Below are 27648 nucleotides of genomic sequence, written 5' to 3' on the forward strand. Positions count from 1 at the left end.
GTGTGCTAAATACACAACTGTCTGAGCATTAGTTGCATTGGTAAAAATCAGGTGGGTGGAAATCTTTATGCCAAGGATCAAAAACATGGCAATTGTGAGTCCTCTAGATCAGCACTGATAAGTCCCATTATTTTTTCAATTAAGTGTTTTGAAATGCCTAAAGCTTCAATCAAGTATGCTAATATCTCATGAGATTTCAATCTTCTTGCACGAGATCTTGAAAGATAAGACCAAAATCTTTCAAGCTTTCACAATCTTGGAAGATCTGAGCATTTTTATATGAACGTTTATACATATCCTTGGGCTACTGTACTAGATCTTTTGATGGTGCCCAGCACATGAAAAAATTACCAACTCCTATTTTATGAATCCCCAGATGATATGGCAACAACCGTAGCAGATTATCATAATCTTTTATTCAAGATAGATATGTACATGAAATGAACTCTGAGTTAGTCAGGTCTTTTTCATTCTTTCATCTTCATATGTTCTGTCAATTGTTTAACATTGAAGTAGGCTCTTAAATAGACACAACAACACGTGTCTATTATTGTTTCTTCTTTACCTTCTTCATTTGTACTTTTGATACAGCACTCAAGGCAGACTGAGAATGCTGGCCTATGTAGTCAGATAGAACTAATTTCCCCAACTGGGTTGGGTATTTGGTTTTCATAAGACCTTTAAAGACTGGCTGACTGAGCAAGTGCTTAAGCTGCTTCTTCATCCCCTTCAGCATCCTGTGCTTCTCGCTCTCTTCTCGCTCAGTGAATTGGCCTCCTATAATTTAAGAAATAACAACAACCCAGAATAACACATAAAAAGAAAAGCCGAGTTCATTACTGAAGTCATAATTTGAATGATTAAAAATATCCCAGCCCTCAAAAGTAGAAACACACAACGTCCTTTCTAGTTATATATAACCCATATAAATTGGCAAGGCAGTTAACTCAGGACTCAGGTGTATAATGATCTAATTTGACATCCCAGTTTCAATGTTCTCCATTCCTATTTAAAACAATCAGTAGGCTATATCTGATGTTATTTCTAAGTTTTCCTTCACTTAACTATAAGATGCCCAAAATACGTACAATGGCAGGGCACATATTAGGCCTCTGGTTCAATCAAGCTTTTCTTTCACAAACATCTCTTGATAATGGAGTTGGAAAACAACAGTGTCTCAGATCTGGTGTGCTGGTGCCAACTGCAGAAGGCAATGCTGGATGTGATGGCAGATGAACTTGTACAAGTCAATAAACTGTATTAACATTCTTGTATCCTTTGGGAAGGATCCAGGGCAAAGTCTGCCTATCTATCTTAAAAGGCAGAGCATTATGTTTGAGAGATTGGGGGGGGCAGTGGAGGGGGGAGGCACTTCTCAGTTTCTAAGAGAGCTGCAAGAGACTTCCAACTTTCCAGAAGATTGATGGTAGTAGCAGTATCAGTGGAGTGACAGGAATGGATCAAAAATGGAGTGTGCAGAGGCTGAAAATGGGGCACATGGAGGTGGCAATAGGCAGCAGCGGTGATGGGCAGCGACGGTAACAATGGGCAATGGAGATCCCCACAGCCTGGAACAGCTGATAGGTGATATTCCAGGAGGCAGATCCAACAACCAATCAGTTGCTCGTGCTAAATCAGGCTGTGCTGAAGCTGACCAGACCGTTTACTGCAAGGAGGCTAACTGCTGGGAGGCAGAGGCCGGCGGGTGGGGGCCAGCGGTTGGGCGGGGCTTCAGCAACATTCACTGTATAAGATGCACACACATTTCCACCCACTTTTGGGGGAGGGGGGAAAAGGCATCTTATACACCAAAAAGTACGGTAGTTAGATTTTGGAAACATAATTTCCATCCATTTTTCTCTCTCTCTGTCTGTATTAACAGTACAAATAGAAGTAGTTTGCCTCCTAGAAACCTCCTGCTCCTATTACTACCTCTATTTTTGGAGAGAAAAGGATAAAATATTGCACTACTGAATATGAGTAATTTTGCCACTGAATATTGATGTTGAGGGGTCCTTGATGCTCTCTGAGATTGGTTGTTTTCTTACAGATGTTTTATTACCTAAACTAGATTGGGTAATGAAACATCTTCAAGAAGACAACTAATCAAGAGAACACCAAAGACCCCTCATTTCAACCCAGAGCTGCAAATATTCTCCTTTAGTGTTGGTAATATAAGTGCTCTGAAGGAAGCGGGATCTTGTGTAGTTCAATATCAGCCTTCTCCCTATTATAAGAAAAAGGTGAGCAGTTTCTGCCCTTTTGCTAGTATTGCTGGAGCTGCTGTCTGAAATGCAGTGATGCCATTTCTTGTCGTTTTAAGGTAGGAAATGTATGGACATTTTATTTTAAGTTCTAAAATAACATGGCATTGTATTCGCACATAGCTTTTCCCACCCCAAATCTCCTCCTAAAAGAGCATGGAAAGGGAAAGAAAATGCAGATCCTGCCTTACTGCATGATATATTCAAACAAACTTGCAATTATGGTTGCACTAACTGCAACATCTTAACTCCAGGATAACATCGCCAAAAAGCTGCTCATCTCATGAATACCTAAATCGCTCTTACCAAGTTAGAATGAAGCCTGCAACTGAAAACTTCATCCTTGCCCCCAAATAGCTACGTTTAGTTTAGATCAAAAGAGAGACCATGACCACGTAGGCATCCTCTAGAACAGGAGTAAATGATATCACAGATGTTGCATAATTTGTGAGATGACATCATTATGCAACCAGGACTTTTGGGCATGTGGCCATTCTTTGTGACTGCATCCTGGCTGAGAGAGAAGACATCTTTTTGGAGACCTCTACAGCCTGCACACTCATTCCTACTTGCCTGTTAGCTCATCATCGTCCAGATCAAGTTCAAGTGCTTCTGCAGCTTGTTGGAGCCATGAGTTTTGGTGCTTGGCTCGGCTGTTGAAATACTCAATCTTCTCAATCTGTCTTGCCAAATCCACACGCTCCTGAAACAGAAAAGAGGACAACTAAGCTATCTGGCTATGTACATGTGTGAATCATACAGGGACAGAAATCGGGCACATGAGACAAACATCCTAAAGCCCGGTAAAAGTGACTGAAATGGCAGAATGAAAAGCTAGACAGCACAACCTGCATAATGTGTAGCTTTTCTGCACTGTTATATAAAGAGTGACATAGTTTGCTTAGCCTCTGTGGGCTCCAATTGTGTACAGGAAGTCCTCAAATTATGACCACAATTGAGCCCAAAATTTCTGTTGTTAAGTGAAACATTTGTTAAGTAAGTTTTGCCCCATTTTACAATTTTTCCTGCCACAGTTGTTAAGTGAATCTGGCTTCCCCACTGATTTTGCATGTCAAAAGGTTGCAAAAGGTGATCATTTGACCTTGGGACACAGAAACATTCATTAAGTATGAACCAGTTGCCAAGCATTAGAATTTTGATCACATGATCATGCGGATGCTACAAAGGTCGTGAGTGTGAAATGTGCCTGTAATGGTGAAAGAACTAGCATTATGGGTGAAAGAACTAGCAAGGTGGAAAATGGGACAGTCTGATATATTTTACAACTACAGATCTATTATAAGGCATAGAGTCTTATATAAGGCATTATCGTATGCCTTATAATAGATCTTTAGTTGTGAAATTAAGATATATCAGACTGTCCCATATCTCACTTTGCTAGTTCATATATAATAGAACCCTATAAAATGTCATTGAAGGATGAATGTCTAAATTATATATTTTTGTTTCAAAAGATAATTAAACGGTTATAGTTGTAAAAGTATCTGGAAAGCAGGGAGAGTTAGACCCAATGAAGCTGTCTGCCAGTCAATGCAAAATAGACTAAAAAGCTTCTTTATATATCTTGATTGAGTAACAAAGACAATGACGATTTCTAGCTTAGAAAGCTTTTACCTGATAATTACATCAATTCGTGCTGAGTATCACTTTTCAGTGACTACTTGTGGCAATACTTAACTGGAATCACCAAAAACAAGATACTCTGATTAATTGTCCTAACTGTCAGGAAATTTCTCCTTAGTTCAAGGTTGCTTCTCAAAATTAGGAGAAATTTCCTGACAGTTAAAACAATTAATCAATGGAACCACTTAACTCCAGAAGTTGTGAATCCTCCAACCCTGGAAGTTTTTAAGAAGAGATTGGACGACGATTTGCCTGAATGGTTGTCCAATAGAATGGTTGTTTAAAAATAGTTCCTTATCAAACTGAAATGAGGCAATGAGTAGGGTGTCACAAGATTCAATCCCATGGTCTCTACTCTTCAACTTTTTTTACTGATTAGTTAAAAAACATTGGCGGGATAACTAATATTCCAGAAAAGAAAAATTAAACTATCATGGCAGGGGTCTGAAAATGATAAGAGATGTAACTGTGATAATATGCATTTTTTTTCACTTAAGAATGTTAATCAAATGTGCAATATAAAATGTGAAATATTTGGGATAGTAATTGTATTTCTGAAAAAGATCTTGGTCCAGAAGCTGAGTACAAACTGAAGGAGTCTGTAGAGGTAGTCCTCTACTTGTAACCATTAATTTAGTGACTGTTCAAAATTACAATGACACTGAAAAAGTTACTTATGACCGTTTTTCACATTTACGATGATTGCAACATCCCCATGGTCATGTGATCAAAATTGGGGCACTTGGAAAGTGGTGCGTATTCATGACGCTTGTACTATCTCAGGGTCATGGGATCACCATATGTAACCTTCCCAGGAGGTTTCTGACAGGCAAGCTCAATGAAAGCAGCCAGATTCGCTTAACATTTGCAAGATTCATTTAAAAACTGCTGTGATTTGCTTAACAACCATGGCAAAAAAATGTTGTAAAATGGGATACAATTCATTTAACAAATGCCTTGCTTAGGAACAGAAATTTTGGGCTCAGTTGTGGTGGTTAAGTCGAGGACTAACTGTAATGTAATGAGACGGCGGGTGAGCCAAGAAGACAAAGGCATCTTTGGTGTAGTATTTTATCAGATTTGTACAACAAAGAATGAATCCAATGGTCTGAGTTCCAGATTCTCCCTTATTACCTTAGGAGCAGATTCAGGACCTTAGGCCATAGTTACCTCATGGAAGAATTCACAAAAATAAACGCCAAAACTACATAACCGTTCCTACACACAGGTTCTCCAATTAAATTCCCCAATTAAATTGAAATTACCTTTTGTTTTAAGATCTCCATGAGCAAGAAAAGTTATGCAGTTAAAAGCATAGTTAATTGTTAATAAAGTTAACATTTACCTTGATTGCTTTCATGTGTTTTTCCTCAACTGGAAAGAAAGGAAGCTCTTCATCCTTCTTCAGCGTTTTATAAATCTTTTTAAAATTAATCAAGTCATGTGGCCCAATCAGTAGCAAGCTGAGGCCCTCATTGGCAGCTCTGGCAGTCCTGCCACTTCTGTGAACATAAAGCTCGGAGGTACGAGGAACCTGGAACAGCACAAGAGATGCAACAGTTCTACAGAGACAGGACAAAGCTTATATAAAAAGACAATTCTGTAGAACCCTTTCTAGCAGGGTTGGATGGATTCCAGTGTTGTAATGTGACAGCCTGAGTAAGTTCCGAGAGATGCAGAGAGCACCCAAGGTCGAAACTTCTGATTCTGTAGAACTTCTCTAGAATTCTATGCAACCACTGAAAAGTCACCAACATTAACACTCTGGTACCAGTGACTAGAATGACATAGATCGTTTTCTTTTTTAGGAAGACTTGTTTCTGGAACATTCCTGGACCACTCCTGGAATGCCACATTGAGATGGACTAGTAAAGATCATGCTTCCTCAGAATGTTTCTTCTTGAAGACAGAATATTTTATATATAATGAAGTTTTTCTTTCCTTATGAAAAAAGTTAGGGTTAGGAAACCATTATCAAGATCATGTGAAGTGTTAATACCACTTTATAATGCCTTGGTAAGGCCACACTTGGAATACTGCGTTCAGTTTTGGTCGCCACAATGTAAGAAAGATGCTGAGACTCTAGAAAGAGTGCACAGCAGCAAAAATGATTAGGGGACTGGAGGCTAAAACATATGAAGAACAGTTGCAGGAACTGGGCATGTCTAGTTTAATGAAAAGAAGGACTAGGGGAGACATGATCTCAGGGGCTGCCACAAAGAAGAGGGAGTCAAGCTATTCTCCAAAGCACCTGAGGGTAGGACAAGAAGCAATGAGTGGAAACTAATCAAGGAGAGAAGCAACCTAGAACGCAGGAGAAATTTCCTGACAGTTAGAACAATTAATCAGTGGAACAACTTGCCTGCAGAAATTGTGAATGTTCCAACACTCGAAGTTTTTAAGAAGATGTTGGATAACCATTTGTCTGAAGTGGTATAGGGTTTCCTCCCTAAGCAGGGGGTTGGATTAGAAGACCTCCAAGGTCCCTTCCAACTCTGTTATTCTATTCCATTCCATTCCATTCCATTCTATTCCATTCCATTCTATTCCATTCCATTCTATTCTGGCAATGGAAAAGAATGGATGGGAAGGGGCAAGGGAATACAAAGTGGCTAAGTCTACCACCTGAAGATGCTTGAACCTTTAAAAGATGTATGTGAAGAGAAAATGTTATGGATAGCAACATCAAACTTCACTGCCTGTCTTTCTACATGGCAATGCCTCAAGTCTCAGAGATGTACATTTCTCCTCTGTTAGTAGTCTAGCTTATGCATCAAATTCTATTCCTTTTGCCATGTTAAAACTCACAAAGAGACCATAAAATCCACCTGGTCTTTTAAAAATTGCATAAAACATAACTTGTAAACAATAGCTGGAGTGATACACATTTTGTTTTGGTACCTGGTAATGTATGACATGCTGTACATAAGGAATATCAAGACCATGAGCAGCTACATCTGTTGTCAACAAGGGACAGCTGAAATTACAGAAGGACAGCAGCAGTTTATTAAACAGAACAGGGTGGAAAAAAACCCTCTTAACAATGTTCTCATTCGCACTCTACCAGATGGCCAGGTGGGTTAACCCAGCAAAATAGAATCTGTGAAGATGTCACAATGAAGATAAAAGAGATTAAGTTAGAGCATAATGGACCAAGACAAACAGAAGATAATCTTATAATATATGAACTGTTTTTAAAAAACTTTGGTTGGGTTCTTCTAAAATTTCACATGAAAACTTATTTCCTTCGTTTTCATGCTTAAATGCGCATACTGATTTCTAATGTTTTTTGAATCACAATTATACTCAAAGAGCAAACCCCCTCCCCCCCAAAATGGTCTCTTGTACCTTGCCCTCTCTCAACCATGCATGGCCTAGCAGTTGGATCCTTGCTAACTGCTCCAAATTACAGCTCCCATTCTCCCTAGTTACTATGCCTATTGAAAAGAATTAGAATTCAATGCATCTAGATGTGACCATATTAGGAAAAGTGGATCTATTTTTTTTTTACCCTAACCCATTTCACAATAAAGACAGATCTAAACATGCACATTATCCATTAACCTCCAGACAGTGACAACTTCCAATAAGAGCAGATAATTGTACAGAGAAACGATCAAATTGGAAAACTCGCTGGGCACAGGCTTGCTTGTATATCAGGACGGGACAAATGCTGGGAATGGGAAATTTGAAAACAGTAAATAAAAAACAAATAAAAAACAAACCCTAGAGTGGGCTGGAAATCCGGATCCTGGTTCCCCCCCCGCCCCTGCCCCCGAGTTTCCACTGTACTAGTTTCACATACAAAAACGCTGGAGGGTTTGTTAGAGGAACAAGAAGTCTTGGGTTTAACAAATAAGCCAAATTCTGCTGTCAAATTACCTAACAAAATACTTGTGAATAAATTAAAATTTATTGGCTCAACACTATAGCTCCTAATACTGAAACTACTCTAGGCTGTGAAGATGAATTTCAAAGTGTATGAGAAAGGAAGATTCTCTGTCAGTTTACACGATCGATTAAAATGGTTTGCTATCTTAATAGAAGAAGCAGACTAAAGCAAATAAATCAGTCAATTGTGATTAATGGATATAATTCATTCATACTGCAGTAGATAAATATAGTTTTAGAAAGGTAAGGCCTTTGTTGAGTAAAGTACAATTTCTGGTGACTCCACAGGGACTTCCATGTAGTTTCCACAGCAACAGAACAAAATAGGTTTTGCCACTGCATCCTTCTGGGATGGTTTTCAATTTCCCATTCTAGCCCACAGCCAGGGTATTTCCTGGTGATCTCCCAGCCAAAATTTGATCAGCTAAGGTTGGCTACTGATTCAATTGTAGCCAACATGAAGCCAGCATTTCTTAAAGCAAAAATAAGAATTATTTTAAAAAGTAATATAAGGTTTTTCTCTCAAGATAGATTTTAGCAGCTTTTGACACTATAGACACTATAGATGAATTGTCATATCCTCTTTTTATTCTATTTACTTCATTTCTTTATGGAGAATTCCTGAACTTTCTTTTTCTCTCTATGCTTGCTTTTATTGGACCTAACACAAAAGTGATTCATTTTGGACAATTCATATTTACCAGAGAAACAAGCACATCAATTAAATTTAGCATGTGTACGTATGTGTGTTCACGCATGATACTCACACATATTTATTTATATTTATAGAATACATAATTATATTATTTATTCATTAGTGAATTATTAGTTTAGTTTACATTTAGAGAGCCACTTTGGTGTAATGGTTAAGATGTTTACCTAGGAACCACGAGACTGTAAGTTCTACATTTGTCTTACACATGAACGTCAGCTGTGTGACTTCAGGCCAGTCACTCTTCCTCAGCCCAACTTACCTCATAGGGTTGTTGTGGGGAAAACAGAAGAAGGTATATTGGTGTGTTCATAACCTTGAGCTGTATATGAAAAGAAAGCTGGGATAAAAATCTGAAAAAAGAATTAGATGCTGACCTGTTCCGTTCGGCAAATCTCTCCAGATTTTTTAACCTTTGCTTCTGGTGCATGTTTGCATGAAGAGGCAGTGGATTGCAGTCCATGATGGTCAAGAGTGCAGTGAGTCGTTTGATACAATCTATGCTGTTTGCAAAAACCATGGTTCTGCCTGGATGTTGCAGCAGAAAATAATAGAGATAGTAATCTTTCTCTTCCGTATCACAATGGATTCTGGTCTCTGTGAGAGTCTCCACAGTTGCCTCTTTTCTGGTCAAATCTATTACTTTGGGCTTTCCCTTGATACCCACTTTTTGCATCAACATTTCCAGCTTGGTCTTCCTGTCGATTTTGACAGCATTTTTCTTCTGCAGAACTCTAGTGGGAGCTTGATGGATCAAAGTCAGGGTGGCAGAGAAGACAAATGTCTGACGTTTTGGGTTATGCTGTGTGTCGCTCAACATTTCCAGCAACTGAGACAGCTCTAAGAAATGTCCCCTCTCCACCATCCGGTCTGCTTCATCAATCACCAGGCATCTGTCAGATGGATTGCAAGACAGTTTGAAAGTTTTTATACAAGATATTTGGAAATGAAACATGATTCAGAAAAGCCTAATTTTTTTTTACCATAGCAGCTACAGCAGGTCCTTAGCTTGATCCACAGGACATTTTCAATGTTATTGCACTGATTATGTGCTCACATTTATTTAAAACACTCTGAAAACAACACCTTCCCATCAGATTTTATGATTATATATATATATATATATATATATATATATATATATATATATGCTCCCAGAAACACGAAGCTGAAGCCTGAAGATGACGAATGAGACTTCATCGAAACGTTGCCAAGACACTTCCAATTTTATGCAGGAGAAAACCCGAATAACCAAAGACCTACATACAAATACCTGCGAAAATCTCAGAAAACACACAAACACACACACACACACACACACACACACACACACACATATATATATATCTTCTTTGCACCCATCAGCAGCTGTCAGATTACAAATGGGTTATCAATTTTTGTTGATGTACAACAGGTTAAGGGAATGTCCTAGAAAAGCACAGATATATAATACAACAATGTGCAGGTAGTCTCTAACTTATGACCACAATTAGATCCAGAACTTCTGTTGCTGAACAATGAGGTCATTAAGTGAATCACATCTAATTTTATGATCTTGTTTCCCACGATCGTTAAGCAAATCACCACAGTCATTAAGTGAACCATGTGGCTGTTAAGCAAGTCTGTTAATGGACTAGATTTATGCACTATAATGTACTGCGCCGTAAACCATACCGGCTGAGTTCACATATTATGCTAAACAACAATCAGACCCATTGCATAACTCATTGTAACTCCAATTACAGTTAATAACAGGATATAAAAAATATTTAAGACCCCGAGGACAAGAATAAGGAGCATGTGGTTGCTGAACCAACTAGCATGATCAATAATAAAAAACACTGTGTACCTTGATACAATTAAGATTAGCTTATCAGCTATTACTTTCTGAGTAGATCCATACTTTAATTGCCACCAATTGATTACTATAAGGCATCCAGTGTGGGCTTTTCTTAAAAAGCGACTGGAAGTTGCAATGGATGCATAATGCAGCAGCTGAACTGTTAACAAGCATTTTTATTTGTTTATTAAATTTATGTGCTGCCCATCTCACTCTAAAAAGCAATTCTGGCCAGTTTATTCTGGGCAGTGTTTATGTTTATCATTTAAATATAATCATTATATTTAAATCATAAATATGAAAGACATTAAAACATTAAATATGATCATAATATCATACAATAGCCAAGTGCTTACAGAGATAATTTAAACTGTGATTAGCCCAGAGAGTTTAGGGTCTGATTATCAGAAGGATTCCTGCCTTTTTGGAACAATTTTCTGATTACTACGATCAATAAGAATAGCTCTGTGAAGATGTCCTTGATGTCAGAAAGCTTGAAGGATTTAAAAAAAAAAAAAAATTACCATGGCAATAGAAATAATTTAACCTAAACTCTCCCAACATTCACAAAGGCAAATTTTCATAAGCAAGGATAAAACAATTAAGCATTTTTAAAAACACAAACCTACTTCTGCAGCTGTTAATGATACAAATGCTATGAAATCACAGAGACCAATCTCTTAGTTTGATCGCAATATTATTTCATACTTACTTTAAAAAGCGCTTCAATTATTAACCTGACAAGTTTGACAGGGACAGGGAAGAGTTTCAATGATTCTGCATAAACCATATTTTCTTAAGACCCAGAAAAATGTAAGTACGTCAAGAGTTTCAGCCTTGAAGAGACCCCTATAATACCTGAGCTGACGGAGATTGGAGAGATGGGGTTGCTTCTCCTGGATTAGCTCCCACAGGCGCCCTGGGGTTGCGATGACAATCTCTGGCTTCCTTTTCAACATCCTCTGCTGCTTTTGAGGAGCCATTCCTCCAACAAGAATGGCTGTTTTAATATCTGAAGCAAAAAAATATATATGAACATTTAAATGTATGAACCACTGCTCTTGCTATCTTACATTCAACTCCACATTATTTGTAGCAGAGGAATAATGGCATTTACTTTGTGAGAAGGCACTGGGTGACGGACAAGTAATTTTCTTGCAGCCAGTTCAGTGTTTGAAGGATATGGGGCACATCATTGGGAATGTAACCTTGTCTTTTGCAAACGCTTTATTTAGGTACCCGTTTTGCTCCTTAACTTCCCGCGATAAAAAAAATATATCAAGCTCTCATCACATATTCAACTGAAATTAGGGGATTCTGAGCCAATCTACCGTATTTTTCAGAGTATAAGGCGCGCTGGAGTATAAGACACACATTAGTTTTTGGGGAGGAAAATAAGAAAAAAGCTGATTGGCAGGTGGATCAGCCTCCCAGAATACCCCCAATCAGCTGTTCCCAGAGGTTAATTTTAGGAACAGGTTCCTTGGTTGTGAGCTCTGTGCCTTGCTTTTTTTTCTGCCTCTGAAAGCCTCTGAAAGAGCTTCAGAAAAAAAGACTCTGAAGCTCTGTTTGGGGGCTTCTTTTCTGAAGCTTCATTTCTGATCCTTTTTCAGCCTCTGAAACCTCCATTTGAGAAGCTGGGCAGGGTTACATTTGGAGTATAAGACACACCCAGATTTTCACCCTCTTTTTGTGGGGAAAAAGGTGTGTCTTATACTCCGAAAAATACAGTTTATTACTTTACTTTTAAACTGAATTTCCTTTGCTGTAGTTTGACTATTGATATCTTCTAAACAGATCTTTCTAGAACAGCAGTCACCAACTGGTCCGTGGACCACTAGTGGCCCACGAGAAAATTTTAGCGGTCCACAGAAAAATTATTTGCATTTTTTATATTGCATTAAATCAAGAGTCCTCAAACTACGGCCCCTAGGCTGGATATGTGCAATGAATGCTCATGTTGCTGCAGAGAGTCTCCCCTTCGGGGTCCTTTTGTGCGGGTCAGAGGGGGGCAGAAATTCTGACCTGGGGTCTGCTTCTGGCTCCTGGTGTGGGGCTTTGAGTGAAGGCTGGAGGGAAGCTCCACTGGTGATGAGCCGGAGGGCTTTGTTCCAGTGGGACTGTATCATGGCCTGGAACTGGCTGACCATCTCAGCCTGCTGAGCCTCCAGATGCAAGAACCTGGCCTTGCACTCGTACAGATCCTCAGTGAGGTGCTTCTGCTGAGCCTGTTCTTGGCCAGATCAATTTGAACTGAGCAGCTGTTTTGCCAACTCTTTCTCATGGTGGTTGCTTAGCTCCAACAACTGCTTCCTATAGCCCAGGCAGGGAGGTGAGAAGTGGCTGGGAGGAGAGGGGTGAGTAGAGGCCAGCGAGGCACTCCTCGATGTGCGTGATGTCGAGTTGGCCACGCCTGCCCAGTCACATTACCACCCAGTCACTCCCACCCAGATGGTCATTAGGCAGATCATATTAGTGGTCCCTGAGGTCCAAAAGGTTGGTGACCCCATTCTAGAAAACATTTTGGTTTTACCTGTGTAAACTTGATAAGCTCACTTTTTACCTCTACATCATGACTGTTTTAAGAAAAAGTTAAAAAGTAGGAATCTCCACATAGGGAGTCAGCTTTTAACTTCCTCCATTGACAAAGCTGATTATTTACCCCTACTCTTTGCTTTCTTATTTTTAACCATTTAGCAATTCATAAAAATTCATCTAATCCCATGATCATTAAAAGTTATTCAAGAGCCTTTGATGAAGAATGTTGTCAATAATTTTTTAAAAAATCTATGTATACAACATGGAGAATTACTTCTATGAGATTGGTAGCCCTATGCGTGTGATTAAAAAAGTAAATAAACATTGTTCCACTCGTGTCCAAGTTGATATTCTCAGTAAAAATGAGGAAGACTGGATCTACTTTTACAGAATCTATGGTGACTGTTAATCTATTATACATTCAATTTATCATTGTCTTAACTTATTCAAACACTCAATAAAAAGCTACAATATGATATGCATGTTTAAAAGATTACTTGTCAGAAAGTGTGACTTTTCTCAAATCATCTAGATCATCATCGATCAGAGTTAAAAAATATGGCACTGCCAATTTATTGCTATATTTCTGAATATGTGATTAAAAACATATAATAATATTTCATGGAGCAAGACAAGAGGTTTTAGATACTGAATTAACAGGCAGAACTATTTATAAGGATTGCCACTAGCATTCCCTTGCAAATACTTCTAATTATACTGCTCATAAATAAATCAAGGAGATAATAGCTCAGTTGTAGGCCAGGGTGCTTTGCATGCCGACTTGCAGGCAATTATGGACTAATTGGAAAAATACTGTGACCCGGCATGATAGTTACCTATGTTTGCCCCTGATTTAACAAGGATCAAGCTACTATACTCTTACTTTGTCATAGGGAAAAAACTCAAAGACCTATTAACAAATCTTTACAGGTAATCAGAGGTAGAATTAAAATGAAAAGCCATATAAACCCAACTCCTGTCAATGCAAAAAATATACCCAACTATGTCCGATAACTGCTCATCCAACTTCCGTTTAAAATTCCTCACAAAGAGAAGACTCCACATCTGGGAGCAAACACAGCTTGCAGTGTCAGAAAGTTCATCCTGCCGTTTAAATGGACTTTCTTATAATTTAAATCCATTCTTTTACATTCTGTCTTTAAGAGCAGCAACAACAAAAAAACCTAATCTGTTTCATTACGTGTGAATGGGCTTTATACAGAATGTAGACTGCATCCATCTCTCAATAAATTCAGGAATAAATTAATAATCTTGTGTGTTCTGAACAGGGCTTTGTTTTTTTGCTACTTGGGGTCAGGAAAAGAAGCTAGCAAGACAGCAGTATCTCAGCTAATATTGAAAGATTTAGTTTGCTATATTTCTAGAGACTAAACAGAGCAAACTGATCAAATTCCCAGCATATGTTCACAGCAAAAATGAAAATTAAAAAAAAAAAACTAGCAAGGATCCTTTCAGAAAGCTGGAATTGCATTCCTTATCATATTCTATACTTTCTCTGGAGGGAAGGGAAAAATGTTCTGCACAAAAATTAAATATTAGGGTAGGAAACCTGAAGCAATATCCTTACATTATACACAATGCAACACTAGGAAGAGACGTACCTGTGAATTTGGCCACTGCATCAATATGATGTTTTACTTGGACAGCCAGTTCCCTTGTAGGAGCCAAGACCAATCCCAGAAGAGGATTATCTTTAACAGAATTCTGGTTTGGGGAGCCCACATCAAATTCTGAATCCTGCAATAACTCCATGGAGTTTACTGCCACAGACTCATTATCATCTGCAGAAGCATGAGTTTCATCCGTATCTGAATTTAGTCTCGTTTCTTCACTTGTGTGCTGTTTTGCCATTTCATCTTCACTGTCCGCTGGGTCTTCAAACGTGCTGCTTGTCGTGTTTTTTGAGCTGTACCACTGTAGAATGGAATGGATCATCGGGATGGCAAAAGCCAGAGTCTTTCCACTCCCTGAAACCCACACAAACACCAATGTTAGGACATACGGGAAGTCAATGTTATGCCTCAACACACAAATTGTCCCCCTGAACCACAATTGCTACTACACAATTCACCCAGGGGATCTTTCTGATCTTTTTTGTTACTGAAGACATTATAAAAGGGAGGGTCTACTTTTGAGTGCCAATGACCAGTCTGTGAGATGCCATGTTTTCGGGGCTATGCTCAAAAAGTAGATGAAACCAGGAAAATAACAGGATGTAAAGTAATATTTAATTCATTAAATACATTAATAGAGTCTATGTCGTTTGTGGAATAATGGCCATTCAACTACTTCTATCAAGGTTAAAAAGACTTGAATGAACAATCTTTTTTTTAAAAAAAAAGCAGGCTCCATGCTGTAGATCTCTAGGCTGTGAAAGGAAGCATGAATGAAAGGAGACGATTAATTTCACTTAAGTCCTTAGACAACTTATCAGTCGCAGCAGGAAATAGAATAGTATCAGTTTGATTAGTTTGTATTGATTGGTAATTATTATTTCAGAATTTTAGAAACTTCCTTTTGATCAATAATGAAGCACATCAGAGAAACTACCTTGCATTCTAAGGATGCGTCAGCCTTTCCAGGTAAGCCATTAAAAAAACATTGTTTTTTTGTTACGGGACCAGTATTTGCCAAAGCAGCACAAACATTTGCGCTGTATAAACATGGCAACAACAGATAGAATAATGCACAAAACCAAACAAAAACAGTTTTTGTTCCCAAACAACGCAAACTTTGTTCTGAGGGTTAAATTCGGTTACTTGAATAAGGTTACACACTACACCTATTTTACCCAGTGATGAAAATGAATAAAGTCAATCACTGCAGTCCTTACCACTGATTTCACCCTCTCTAGTTTCTCCAGGCCCTGTTCGAATATTTTCAAAATTAACTCTACATTTCCAAACAAAAAAGGAAGTAGTCTTCACACTTTTGCGGTGCATTTGTCAATTCACCAAATACAAAATCTAGAACAGTAGAATCGAGTACACACAAAACCAGTATTTTTACTATTCGCATTTCCAAGTTTTAGGGCATGGGGGCATACCTGTTTCAGCAGCACCAAGGATATCCATGCTATCTCGAATTGCAGATGGTAGAGTTAGTGCTTGGATGGGTGTTGGTGTACTGAACCCCAATTCATTCAATGCTGAAAGGACAGGCTTAGGAACAAAGAGGCTCTTCCATGCAGTAACATCCGTTTTGCGATCCGATTTTGTGGATAAGACTTTGGCTGCCCAGTTATTAGCTTTTTTGGAAGCTCCAGTTGGTTCAAGAACATTTTGGGGAGGACATGATTTCTTCTTTTTCCCTCTCTTCTTTTTCTTTGAAGGTTTTCCTTCCTGGATTGTCATCTCCGTTGGCTCATAATCATCTTGCTCATACTTAACAAGGGCTTTTTTGCAACTGGCATCCCGTTCAATTACTTTTTCCTCTACTTCAAGTTCTTCTTTCTTCCTGTCTCCTCCTTGTTCTAATTTTTTCCCCTTCTTTCTCTTTTTGGGGGGAGTGGCTGGACATACTTTTTCAAGCTCTTCATCATTATATTTTCTTTTTGTAGCTTTTTCTATTCCCTCTTTCAAGGAAGACACCAGTTTGTAATTGGTAAGCTCTTCAAAACATATTATGCCTCCAAGCTCTTCATCTGCGAAGAGATTTGGGTCGATCTCAATGGGTTTCCATTGCCCTGTAACTTTGATGCCTTTTTGTTTCGGTTTAGATGATGCTTTAAACTTGTTTCTTTTAGGCTTCATAATGGACCTTTAAACAAAGGAAAAGAGAAACACTGAAAGTAAGGCTAGGAGTTTATAACCGAGCCAGACAGCTGAAGATGACTGAATTACTGCCCCATCAATGTGGCATTTTAATTCAAGAGTCTTTAGCCTATCTGTCAGACTGTCACATCTCAATCTGTCAAAAATTACTCAACATGGCAAGGCTAGATAAGAATATTTACTACATGTTAAGATGAAACCAGTGAGCTAAACTGTTCTCCATCAATGTGGAGACTCTCCTTATACTCACAGTAATTAATGATTAATTATAACAGATATTCAGGGTTTTTTTTGCTTTTCAGTTTTGGAGCTGAAACAGCTGACTGTTGGTTGCAGCCAGCATTTCTACCTTAAGAAAGTCAATCTCCCTATATAATCACAGCACATTCTCATTTAAGAGTGCTCCTTACTAAAGGATTAGTTTAAAAAGTAACTCACTAGTAACATCTAGTTGATTTCTCCTTCTACATGGAAGTGGAATTTAAGACATAGAACCTTTTTTTTTTCCTCCAGAGAAGTTTTATGTGTCCTCTGAAAGTCTTGCACTCATGCTGGGATCAGATAAGGAACAACAATGCTGGAAAAATATTCACAGATGGCCGCTTTGATTAAAATCTATCTTAGCTATGCAGTATGATTTGTCTTAATTAAGCAATTCATGTTTTCAATTATAAATGTAGGGCTAAATATGATGCGGTTGAAGTACAAATATTCATTCTGCCAGTTCATTTTGGAAAAATAGCAAAATTTGAGTTCCCATCTTAGGTTTCCATAATATGAGACTGTTTAAAACTTACAAGCTTAAAAAGATAACTCATTTTTCTGTTTAACTATTCAGTGTGATTCCCATTTTCTCAGCAACCTTCAGACTTTTTTCCTGCCTAAGTACAAAACTGCCATCTGAATACACATTAGAAGTTGATGTGTTGAATAAGCCATGGATGCACCTTGTTCATTATTGTTTTCTCTAAATTACATATTTCACGTGCAATCCCTCACATCATTTTTCACTGTTGGCTATGTGTTCCCAATGAGAACTTCAGTTTTTCCGTTTCTGCATGAACCCAAGTACAGAGAGGAGTTTGTCAGCTCTATTTTAAAATATCTTGATTTTAACTGAGGATTTTTTACATGCAGCCCATGTCCAGTTCTTGACCTATGGTTCTCCCTTATAATAACTATTATCCTCTAAATTAAATTAAATGCAATTTCTAAATACACAGATACTGGGAACTGGGATACTGGGTAAAAATGTAATGGCTTTAAGGTATTTTTGAGCTTCTCATTGACATCTCAATAGCTATTACTAAAAACAGAATATTAGATGTGTGGTCTGGTACAATCAAGTACAGATATTCCTTGACTTACAACCACAACTGAGCTGAAAATTTCTGTTGCTAAAACAAGGCAGTTGTTAAGTGAGTTTTATGCCATTTTGTAACTGTTCTTCCACAGTTCTTAAGTGAATCACTGCAATGGTTAATAAAATGGTTGTTAAGTAAATCTGGCTTTCCCATTGACTTTGCCTGTCATAAGGCTGTAAAAGATGATCACATGACCCCGGGACACTACAACCATCATAAATGCGTCAATTGCTAAGTGTCTGAATTTTGATCATGTGACCATGGGGATGCTGTAATAGTCGTAAATGTGAAAAACAGTCATGTCATTGTTTTTAGTGCCGTTTTAAGTTCAAATGATCACTAAACAAACTACTATAAGTCAAGGACAACCTCTAGTTTCTCCAGGCCCCGTTCGAATATTTTCAAAATTAACTCTACATTTCCAAACAAAAAAGGAAGTAGTCTTCACACTTTTGCGGTGCATTTGTCAATTCACCAAATACAAAATCTAGAACAGTAGAATCGAGTACACACAAAACCAGTATTTTTACTATTCGCATTTCCAAGTTTTAGGGCATGGGGGCATACCTGTTTCAGCAGCACCAAGGATATCCATGCTATCTCGAATTGCAGATGGTAGAGTTAGTGCTTGGATGGGTGTTGGTGTACTGAACCCCAATTCACTCAATGCTGAAAGGACAGGCTTAGGAACAAAGAGGCTCTTCCATGCAGTAACATCCGTTTTGCGATCCGATTTTGTGGATAAAACTTTGGCTGCCCAGTTATTAGCTTTTTTGGAAGCTCCAGTTGGTTCAAGAACATTTTGGGGAGGACATGATTTCTTCTTTTTCCCTCTCTTCTTTTTCTTTGAAGGTTTTCCTTCCTGGATTGTCATCTCCGTTGGCTCATAATCATCTTGCTCATACTTAACAAGGGCTTTTTTGCAACTGGCATCCCGTTCAATTACTTTTTCCTCTACTTCAAGTTCTTCTTTCTTCCTGTCTCCTCCTTGTTCTAATTTTTTCCCCTTCTTTCTCTTTTTGGGGGGAGTGGCTGGACATACTTTTTCAAGCTCTTCATCATTATATTTTCTTTTTGTAGCTTTTTCTTCTCCCTCTTTCAAGGAAGACACCAGTTTGTAATTGGTAAGCTCTTCAAAACATATTATGCCTCCAAGCTCTTCATCTGCGAAGAGATTTGGGTCGATCTCAATGGGTTTCCATTGCCCTGTAACTTTGATGCCTTTTTGTTTCGGTTTAGATGATGCTTTAAACTTGTTTCTTTTAGGCTTCATAATGGACCTTTAAACAAAGGAAAAGAGAAACACTGAAAGTAAGGCTAGGAGTTTATAACCGAGCCAGACAGCTGAAGATGACTGAATTACTGCCCCATCAATGTGGCATTTTCATTCAAGAGTCTTTAGCCTATCTGTCAGACTGTCACATCTCAATCTGTCAAAAATTACTCAACATGGCAAGGCTAGATAAGAATATTTACTACATGTTAAGATGAAACCAGTGAGCTAAACTGTTCTCCATCAATGTGGAGACTCTCCTTATACTCACAGTAATTAATGATTAATTATAACAGATATTCAGGGTTTTTTTTGCTTTTCAGTTTTGGAGCTGAAACAGCTGACTGTTGGTTGCAGCCAGCATTTCTACCTTAAGAAAGTCAATCTCCCTATATAATCACAGCACATTCTCATTTAAGAGTGCTCCTTACTAAAGGATTAGTTTAAAAAGTAACTCACTAGTAACATCTAGTTGATTTCTCCTTCTACATGGAAGTGGAATTTAAGACATAGAACCTTTTTTTTTTCCTCCAGAGAAGTTTTATGTGTCCTCTGAAAGTCTTGCACTCATGCTGGGATCAGATAAGGAACAACAATGCTGGAAAAATATTCACAGATGGCCGCTTTGATTAAAATCTATCTTAGCTATGCAGTATGATTTGTCTTAATTAAGCAATTCATGTTTTCAATTATAAATGTAGGGCTAAATATGATGCGGTTGAAGTACAAATATTCATTCTGCCAGTTCATTTTGGAAAAATAGCAAAATTTGAGTTCCCATCTTAGGTTTCCATAATATGAGACTGTTTAAAACTTACAAGCTTAAAAAAATAACTCATTTTTCTGTTTAACTATTCAGTGTGATTCCCATTTTCTCAGCAACCTTCAGACTCTTTTCCTGCCTAAGTACAAAACTGCCATCTGAATACACATTAGAAGTTGATGTGTTGAATAAGCCATGGATGCACCTTGTTCATTATTGTTTTCTCTAAATTACATATTTCACGTGCAATCCCTCACATCATTTTTCACTGTTGGCTATGTGTTCCCAATGAGAACTTCAGTTTTTCCGTTTCTGCATGAACCCAAGTACAGAGAGGAGTTTGTCAGCTCTATTTTAAAATATCTTGATTTTAACTGAGGATTTTTTACATGCAGCCCATGTCCAGTTCTTGACCTATGGTTCTCCCTTATAATAACTATTATCCTCTAAATTAAATTAAATGCAATTTCTAAATACACAGATACTGGGAACTGGGATACTGGGTAAAAATGTAATGGCTTTAAGCTATTTTTGAGCTTCTCATTGACATCTCAATAGCTATTACTAAAAACAGAATATTAGATGTGTGGTCTGGTACAATCAAGTACAGATATTCCTTGACTTACAACCACAACTGAGCTGAAAATTTCTGTTGCTAAAACAAGGCAGTTGTTAAGTGAGTTTTATGCCATTTTGTAACTGTTCTTCCACAGTTCTTAAGTGAATCACTGCAATGGCTAATAAAATGGTTGTTAAGTAAATCTGGCTTTCCCATTGACTTTGCCTGTCATAAGGCTGTAAAAGATGATCACATGACCCCGGGACACTACAACCATCATAAATGCGTCAATTGCTAAGTGTCTGAATTTTGATCATGTGACCATGGGGATGCTGTAATAGTCGTAAATGTGAAAAACAGTCATGTCATTGTTTTTAGTGCCGTTTTAAGTTCAAATGATCACTAAACAAACTACTATAAGTCAAGGACAACCTCTAGTTTCCTCGCAAGAAAAGAACTATCATCATCTAAAACTATTTTCATCTAAAAAAAATAAAGCATAGTTCAAATATGTGCCAGCATATAATATAGCCGGAGCGTATAAATTCTATCATTCTATCAAGGTAGAAGATAGAAGGTAGAATTCTTTATTGGCCAAGTGTGATTGGACACACAAGGAATTTGTCTTTGGTGCATATGGTCTCAGTGTACATAAAAAGAAAAGATACCTTTGTCAAGAATGATAAGGTACAACACTTAATGATAGTCACAGGGTACAAATAAGCAATCGAATCATATTAGGAAACAATCAATATAAATTGTAAGGATACAAACAACAAGTTACAGTTATACAGTTATAAGTGGGAGGAGATGGGTGATAGGAATGATGAGAAGATTAATAGTAATGCAGCCTTAGTGAATAGTTTGACAGTGTTGAGGGAATTATTTGTTTAGCAGAGTGATGGCATTCAGGAAAAAACTGTTCTTGTGTCTAGTTGTCCTTGTGTGCAGTGCTCTATACTGTCCAGGATATATTATGTCTATATTATGTCCAGGATGCAAGGGGTTAATTCAACACTACAGTACTATGGATAGAAGTGCCAGTCTGTATTTAAAGTAGTTGACAAAAGAAAGATTGCAAACTACAGTCTTTTTTTCCTACTTTAACTTTAGTGCCAACACTTAAAGAGAATAATGTTATATAAGGCACCAATCTAGAAACTGGGAAATTGATTTCTAGTGCTGTCTTTGGCATGAAGCCAGCCAGCTGGGTGACCTTGGCCTAGTCATTCCCTCTTAGTTTTAGAAAGGAGGCAACGGCAAACTATTTTCCAAAAATCTTGCCAAGAAGATTGCAAGAAGTAGGCCAGGCAGTTCCCAGCAGTCAACACTGACTTGAAGGCAACGATGATAACAAAAATTTTTAGAACCAATTTGGTGCAGTGATTAAGACTTCAGGCTAGAAACCCAGAGACAATGAGTTCTAATCCCACTTTAGCCATGAAAGCCAGCTGGGTGACCTTGGACCAGTCACTCTTTCTTAGCCCAACCCACCTCGCAGGGCTGTTGTTGTGGGGCAAAGGGGAGAAGGAAGATAAATGGGATATGTTCACTGCCTTGAGTAAAATTTGTAAAAATAATAAAGGTGGGAAAGGAATAAATAAACAGCAAGAGATCATGAGTTCTAATCCTACCTTAAGCATATATATCAGCTGGATGACTTTCACTCGCTCTCAGCCCTAAGAAACAGGCCATGGCAGACCACTTCTAAAACCTTTCCAAGAAAACTGCAGGCTTGCCGGGGTAGTTACTGAGAGTCAACACTGACTTGCAGGCACACATACACAGAGAAATCCTAATGCACAGAGAAATCCTAAGGCAATCTTCAAGATGAAGGACTATGTGCAATTTTAAAGGCACTTAAGAGTTGAATAATTAATGTGGCATTAAACTATTTAAAATATATGGATAAATAAATAAAACCCCAGAACATTTTTTGTCTGCGCAATTGTGGGTTTCAAATTTTAATGGTGGAATGCCTCCAAATCAGCGGCACATTGTTTGCCAATTTGAAATGGTAAATACAGAAACCATAGTATCAATTCTAAAACAGATTTAACACAGGATGTTGTTTTTTCCCCCACAAAGACAACTCCTCTCCCAGGACAGGAGAAATAAAAGTATATATCTAGATTTTATTTTGTACTGCTCTTGGACAATAATCCTTGTCAGTAAAACTTTGAAAATCACTCCGCTAAATCAAATTATTTCAGCATGCTAATATTAAATGTCAAACTTGTAAACTGAAGAGAGCTACAAAGCAACCTAGAGAAACAGGAATCTAATGGGTCTTTCTTTTCCTAAGAAAATATGTACACAAGTTGATCATCCTCAACTTCTGATCACAATTGAGCCTAAAATTTCTGTTGCTAAGCAAGGCAGTTCTTAAGTGAATTTTGCCCCATTTTATGCCACAGTTGTTGAATGAATCACTATAGTTAAGTGAATCACATGATCCCAGGATCCTCATCTGTCATAAATTCTTGGCAGTTGCCACCTGTCTGAATTTTGATCACACTACGATAGGGATGCTGCAACAATTGTAGGTGTGAAAACTGGTCGTAAGTTACTTTTTTCTTTGCTGTTGTAATTGTAACAGTCACTAAACGAATAGTTGTAAGTCAAGGAGTACCTGTACATATTATGAGCAGAAATTATAGTTTATCTTTAACAATACTGAAAGTCCAATTTTTAAAAACATAATAACCACCGGAGCTTTATTGTTAATAATTCTCTTAGGAAGAAGAAAAAAAATCTGTCCTATGAATACTCCTACTTCAACAGGCCTCAATATGGCCTTCATATGCCTATGTTCTCGTCTTTGTTTTTGAACATTTGGTTCTGCATATTTTGTTCTGTACAGCAATCTCCTCAATTTTGGTCTCAGTTGTAGATTTTTAATTGCAGGCATTATTCACATACAACTTATATAATTACTGGCAACTGTACCCTGGTCTAAGGATTTAAAAGTTGGTGGGAAGCAATGAACTGAGATTTTTTTTAAAAAAAAAAGAAGAGTAGAAAACGAATACTTTTAAAGTATGCATATCAATTACACAGATAGAAGAAGTGGAAGAAATATGTTTGGAATATATTCCCTTATAAAAGGGATTTTATATACCAGTTTAAATACAATAATATACTAAATACCAATCAAATATTAGTGAAAATATGACAATACTCATTTTATAGCTAGATAAAATTAGGTTGGTAAAAATGTAAAATTGACAGGATTTCTCCAGTATGCCAAGCGATGATTTGCCTAACTATGGTTTACTGAATAATGCATAATTGGCTAACTTCACTGAGCTAAGCCATCAACCAAAATAAATGGAGTTATATAACTTACCAAATCTCATCATACTTAGTATATGTGTATTCAGTCATTAACTTAATTTTTAATATAATATTCATTTTCATTTTTATTCTGCCTCTTCTCCCCAGAACACCCAGTATCATGCATTGCCACTTCCAACTTTAGTTTCACAACATCGTTCTAAGAAGATGGTGTATCTATGGTTATCCCAACAACATTTATTAAACATCATGGCTGAGTGAAGAGTTGAATTTAGGGCTCCTACACTGATAATGTCCTCATCAGGAAGTGGCTTTTAACATTTGAGATTGCTGTGTTCTTGATTGCCTGCAGTTACAACATGTTATGAATAAAAGAAACTCATAACACTTGAAAAATAAAAGTGATAGGTCTAACACTTGCCACTGCAAACAATGAAAGGTATCCTGAATTTTTTTTTAAAGGCTGTACTTTTTGGGAATACATCAATTTTCTTCCCTTGACTAAGGTGGCCAATCATATCTATACCCTTTAGTTATTTTACAATTTCAAAATTCTATTGTAAAGATTTAGTCTACTTTAATCCAGGATTCATTTGTCACAATAATAATTTAACAAATGCCTCTGGAGCAGGGGTCTCCAACCTTAGTAACTTTAAGCCTTGTGGACTTCAACTCCCAGCATTCCTTAGCCAGCTTTGCTGGCTAAGGAATTCTAGGAGTTGAAGTCCACAAGTCTTAAAATTTGCCAAGGTTGGAGACCCCTGCTCTGGAGTCCTTAGGAGCAGGAGGTGGAGGCACATCCTTCTTCTCCTGTTGCTTCCTTGAAACTGATAAAAATCAAATGATAGCCTTTAATCAATCTTTCTTCCCCCCCATTAGACTTATCCAATCTTCTTTTAAAAATGTTCATATTAGTGGATGTTACTGATTGCATGGTACTGCACATAATGCTTAAAGAAGCCCTTTCTTTTTGCCTGTTCCAATCAGTTCTAGAGGGTTTTTCTCGTCCTAGAGAGGGGGACGATTTTTCCCCCATATCCATTCTCTTCATGCCACACAGAGTTTTCAAGCTAAACTGTCCCAATCGAATTAGAATTCCCTACCCCTCCAAAACCCCGCTATCATTTCAGTCACCTGTAAATCTTCCTGGATGATTTTGAGCCAGTTACAATACCTTAGCCCAGAGGTCTTCAAACTTGGCAGCTTTAAGACTTGTGGACTTCAACTCCCAGAATTGCATAGCTGGCTGGAGGATTCTGGGAGTTGAAGTCCACAAGTCTTAAAGCTGCCGAGTTTGAAGACCTCTGCCTTAGCCTAAACTTCCGAAAATGCCCACCGATAGGATAGTATACGAGTTTGGCGTTCATCAGGCTAAGCGTGAGTTTCATCCCGAGGCTGCTAAAAGATCGGTGTTCAAGTAGAAATAAACGTGTTCAGGGAGGAAGCCTTACAACGCGGCTCCACGACACGTGGAAAACAGCTTTAGTAACATGATCAGGAAAAGGAAAAACGAGGACGATTCTATTACTCTATCCGCCGCCACATTTGTAGCTGCTTTTTTCCTTATCCTTTTAACTACCTCTGATCGGATAACAACCCTCTCCTCCCCCGTGTTCCTTTACCCGTTCAGAAGGTACTTCAGATCGTTTACGGACCTAAAAGCCGCTCAAAATGCATTTACACCATCCGAAAAACTCTCTAGCGAAGCAGCCTCTGCCGAACTCTACTCCGATGCTTCCCGGAAACTGCACCACGTGGAGACTTCTCGAGAGCGTCCATGACACAGTGACGTCATTATCCGGCGCCCACACAGGTTCCAAAGCCTGATTAAAATCCGTGGTCGTTTCTGTTGGAAATAAAGGCTGCAATATCTTGGTTAATAATAATAATAATAATAATAATAATAATAATAATAATAATAATAATAATAATAATAATAATAATAATAATAATAATAATAATAATAATAATAATAATAATAATAATAATATATCGTGACCTGGCCATTGAAACTACACAGCTATGGATGAAATATCTCAGGGGTTGCCACAAAGAAGAGGGAGTCGGGCTGTTCTCCAAAGCACCTGAGGGTAGAACAAGAAGCAATGGGTGGAAACTGATCAAGGAAAGAAGCAACTTAGAACTAAGGAGAAATTTCCTGACAGTTAGAAGAATTAATCAGTGGAACAACTTGCCTGCAGAAGTTGTGAATGCTCCAACACTGGAAATTTTTAAGAAAATGTTGGATAACCATCTGACTGAGATGGTGTAGGGTTTCCTGCCTGGGCAGGGGGTTGGACTAGAAGGCCTCCAAGGTCCCTTCCAACTCTGTTGTTATATTATGTTATATTATGAAACATGTAACAGTGATACCCATTGTCATTGGGGCACTTGGTACCATGTCCAAGAATTTTATAAGATACATCAACAAATTGCAGCTTCCTGCAATAACACCAGCAAAACTGCAAAAAAATTGTGCTACTTGGAATATCATATATCTTAAGAAGGTACTTGGGTGATACCTAGGATGCAACCTGTATCAACCATTAGCATCAGTCAATGCTATTTGTGATGTATTTTTGAATGTTCAGTTGACTGAGTTTCATTTTTAATAAATAAAGTTAATAATAATAATAATCGTAATTATCATCATTATTACCATTACTACTATTATTCCCACCTATCATCACCAGTCCCTCCATTAGTAATATGAGCGATCAACGAGTGATTCATCGATTTTAAAACGTGAAATGAGAAGGAAGGAATCTGAGTTGGATGAGTTTGTGTCTGTTTTTTTTATTTTATTTTACAGCGGTTATAATATATAATATACTGTTAACACGCGATGGATGTTATGGACAAAACAGAAAGGTTTTTTTTACTGAGGTTAATTTGTATTTGGGACTGGATGGGACAAGATTTTCAGCAAGTAACGAGATGTTTTCCCCACACATCCCTTTACTGTACTACTACATAGAGTAGAATAGAATAGAATTTTTTATTGGCTAAGTGTGATTGGACACACAAGGAATTTATCTTGGTGCATATGCTCTCAGTGTACATAAAAGAAAAGATACGTTCATCAAGAATCATAAGGTATAACACTTAATGATAGTCATAGGGTACAAATAAGCAATCAGGAAACAATATCAATATCAATATAAATCGTAAGGATACAAGCAACAAAGTTACAGTCATACAGTCATAAGTGGAAGGAGATGGGTGATGGGTGATACTACTACATGAAGGAGGAAAATTTGACATTATTGGTTGATGGCTACTAATTGTAACTATATCGACTGTGTTCATGTGACTATAGCCTATATCTAACCTAAAACAATTAGAAAGACCAGTAGATGAAAGCGAGGAGATTTTTGCTAGCATCTTTTGTCCATCTGAATCTTCGCATGTTCATAAATTAAGAATAGTTTATGCTTTTAATCTGATGTTAGGTGTTTAGCTAACATAGGCTAATCTGTAAAGGATTATGAAGGAGCATCTGGGAATGCTTGAGCAAGAATAGAAAATTTTAAAAAATCATGGAAGAATGCAGTGGCAGCCTATTTCCCTATAATGTCAAGAAACTAGGATACTGTGACCAAAATTGAGAGTGAATTTGAGGGCATCTTTATTTAAATGTAAACACAGTACCCCCTAGGCTAATTCTAAGATTGGAAACGAAATAGCATCTGGAAAAAGAAGAAAATTT

General features: G+C 37.7%; 1 protein-coding gene across 1 annotated transcript; it reads right to left on the reverse strand.

Annotated features, from left to right (window-relative positions):
- Positions 1–396: 396 nt before the first annotated feature.
- On the reverse strand, positions 397–25716 carry DDX24 (DEAD-box helicase 24). Its single transcript, XM_058162620.1, has 9 exons — positions 25595–25716; positions 18615–19327; positions 14512–14877; positions 11210–11363; positions 8889–9404; positions 6810–6885; positions 5254–5442; positions 2838–2967; positions 397–777 (listed from the first exon to the last, which is right to left on the reverse strand). The coding sequence occupies exons 2-9, from the start codon at positions 19318–19320 to the stop codon at positions 548–550; spliced, it is 2367 nt and encodes a 788-aa protein (XP_058018603.1). The 5' UTR covers positions 19321–19327; positions 25595–25716; the 3' UTR covers positions 397–547.
- Between the last annotated feature and the right edge of the window lie 1932 nt (positions 25717–27648).

Source organism: Ahaetulla prasina, chromosome 1 (genome assembly GCF_028640845.1).
Source record: "Ahaetulla prasina isolate Xishuangbanna chromosome 1, ASM2864084v1, whole genome shotgun sequence".
NCBI classification, from domain to species: Eukaryota; Metazoa; Chordata; class Lepidosauria; order Squamata; family Colubridae; genus Ahaetulla; species Ahaetulla prasina.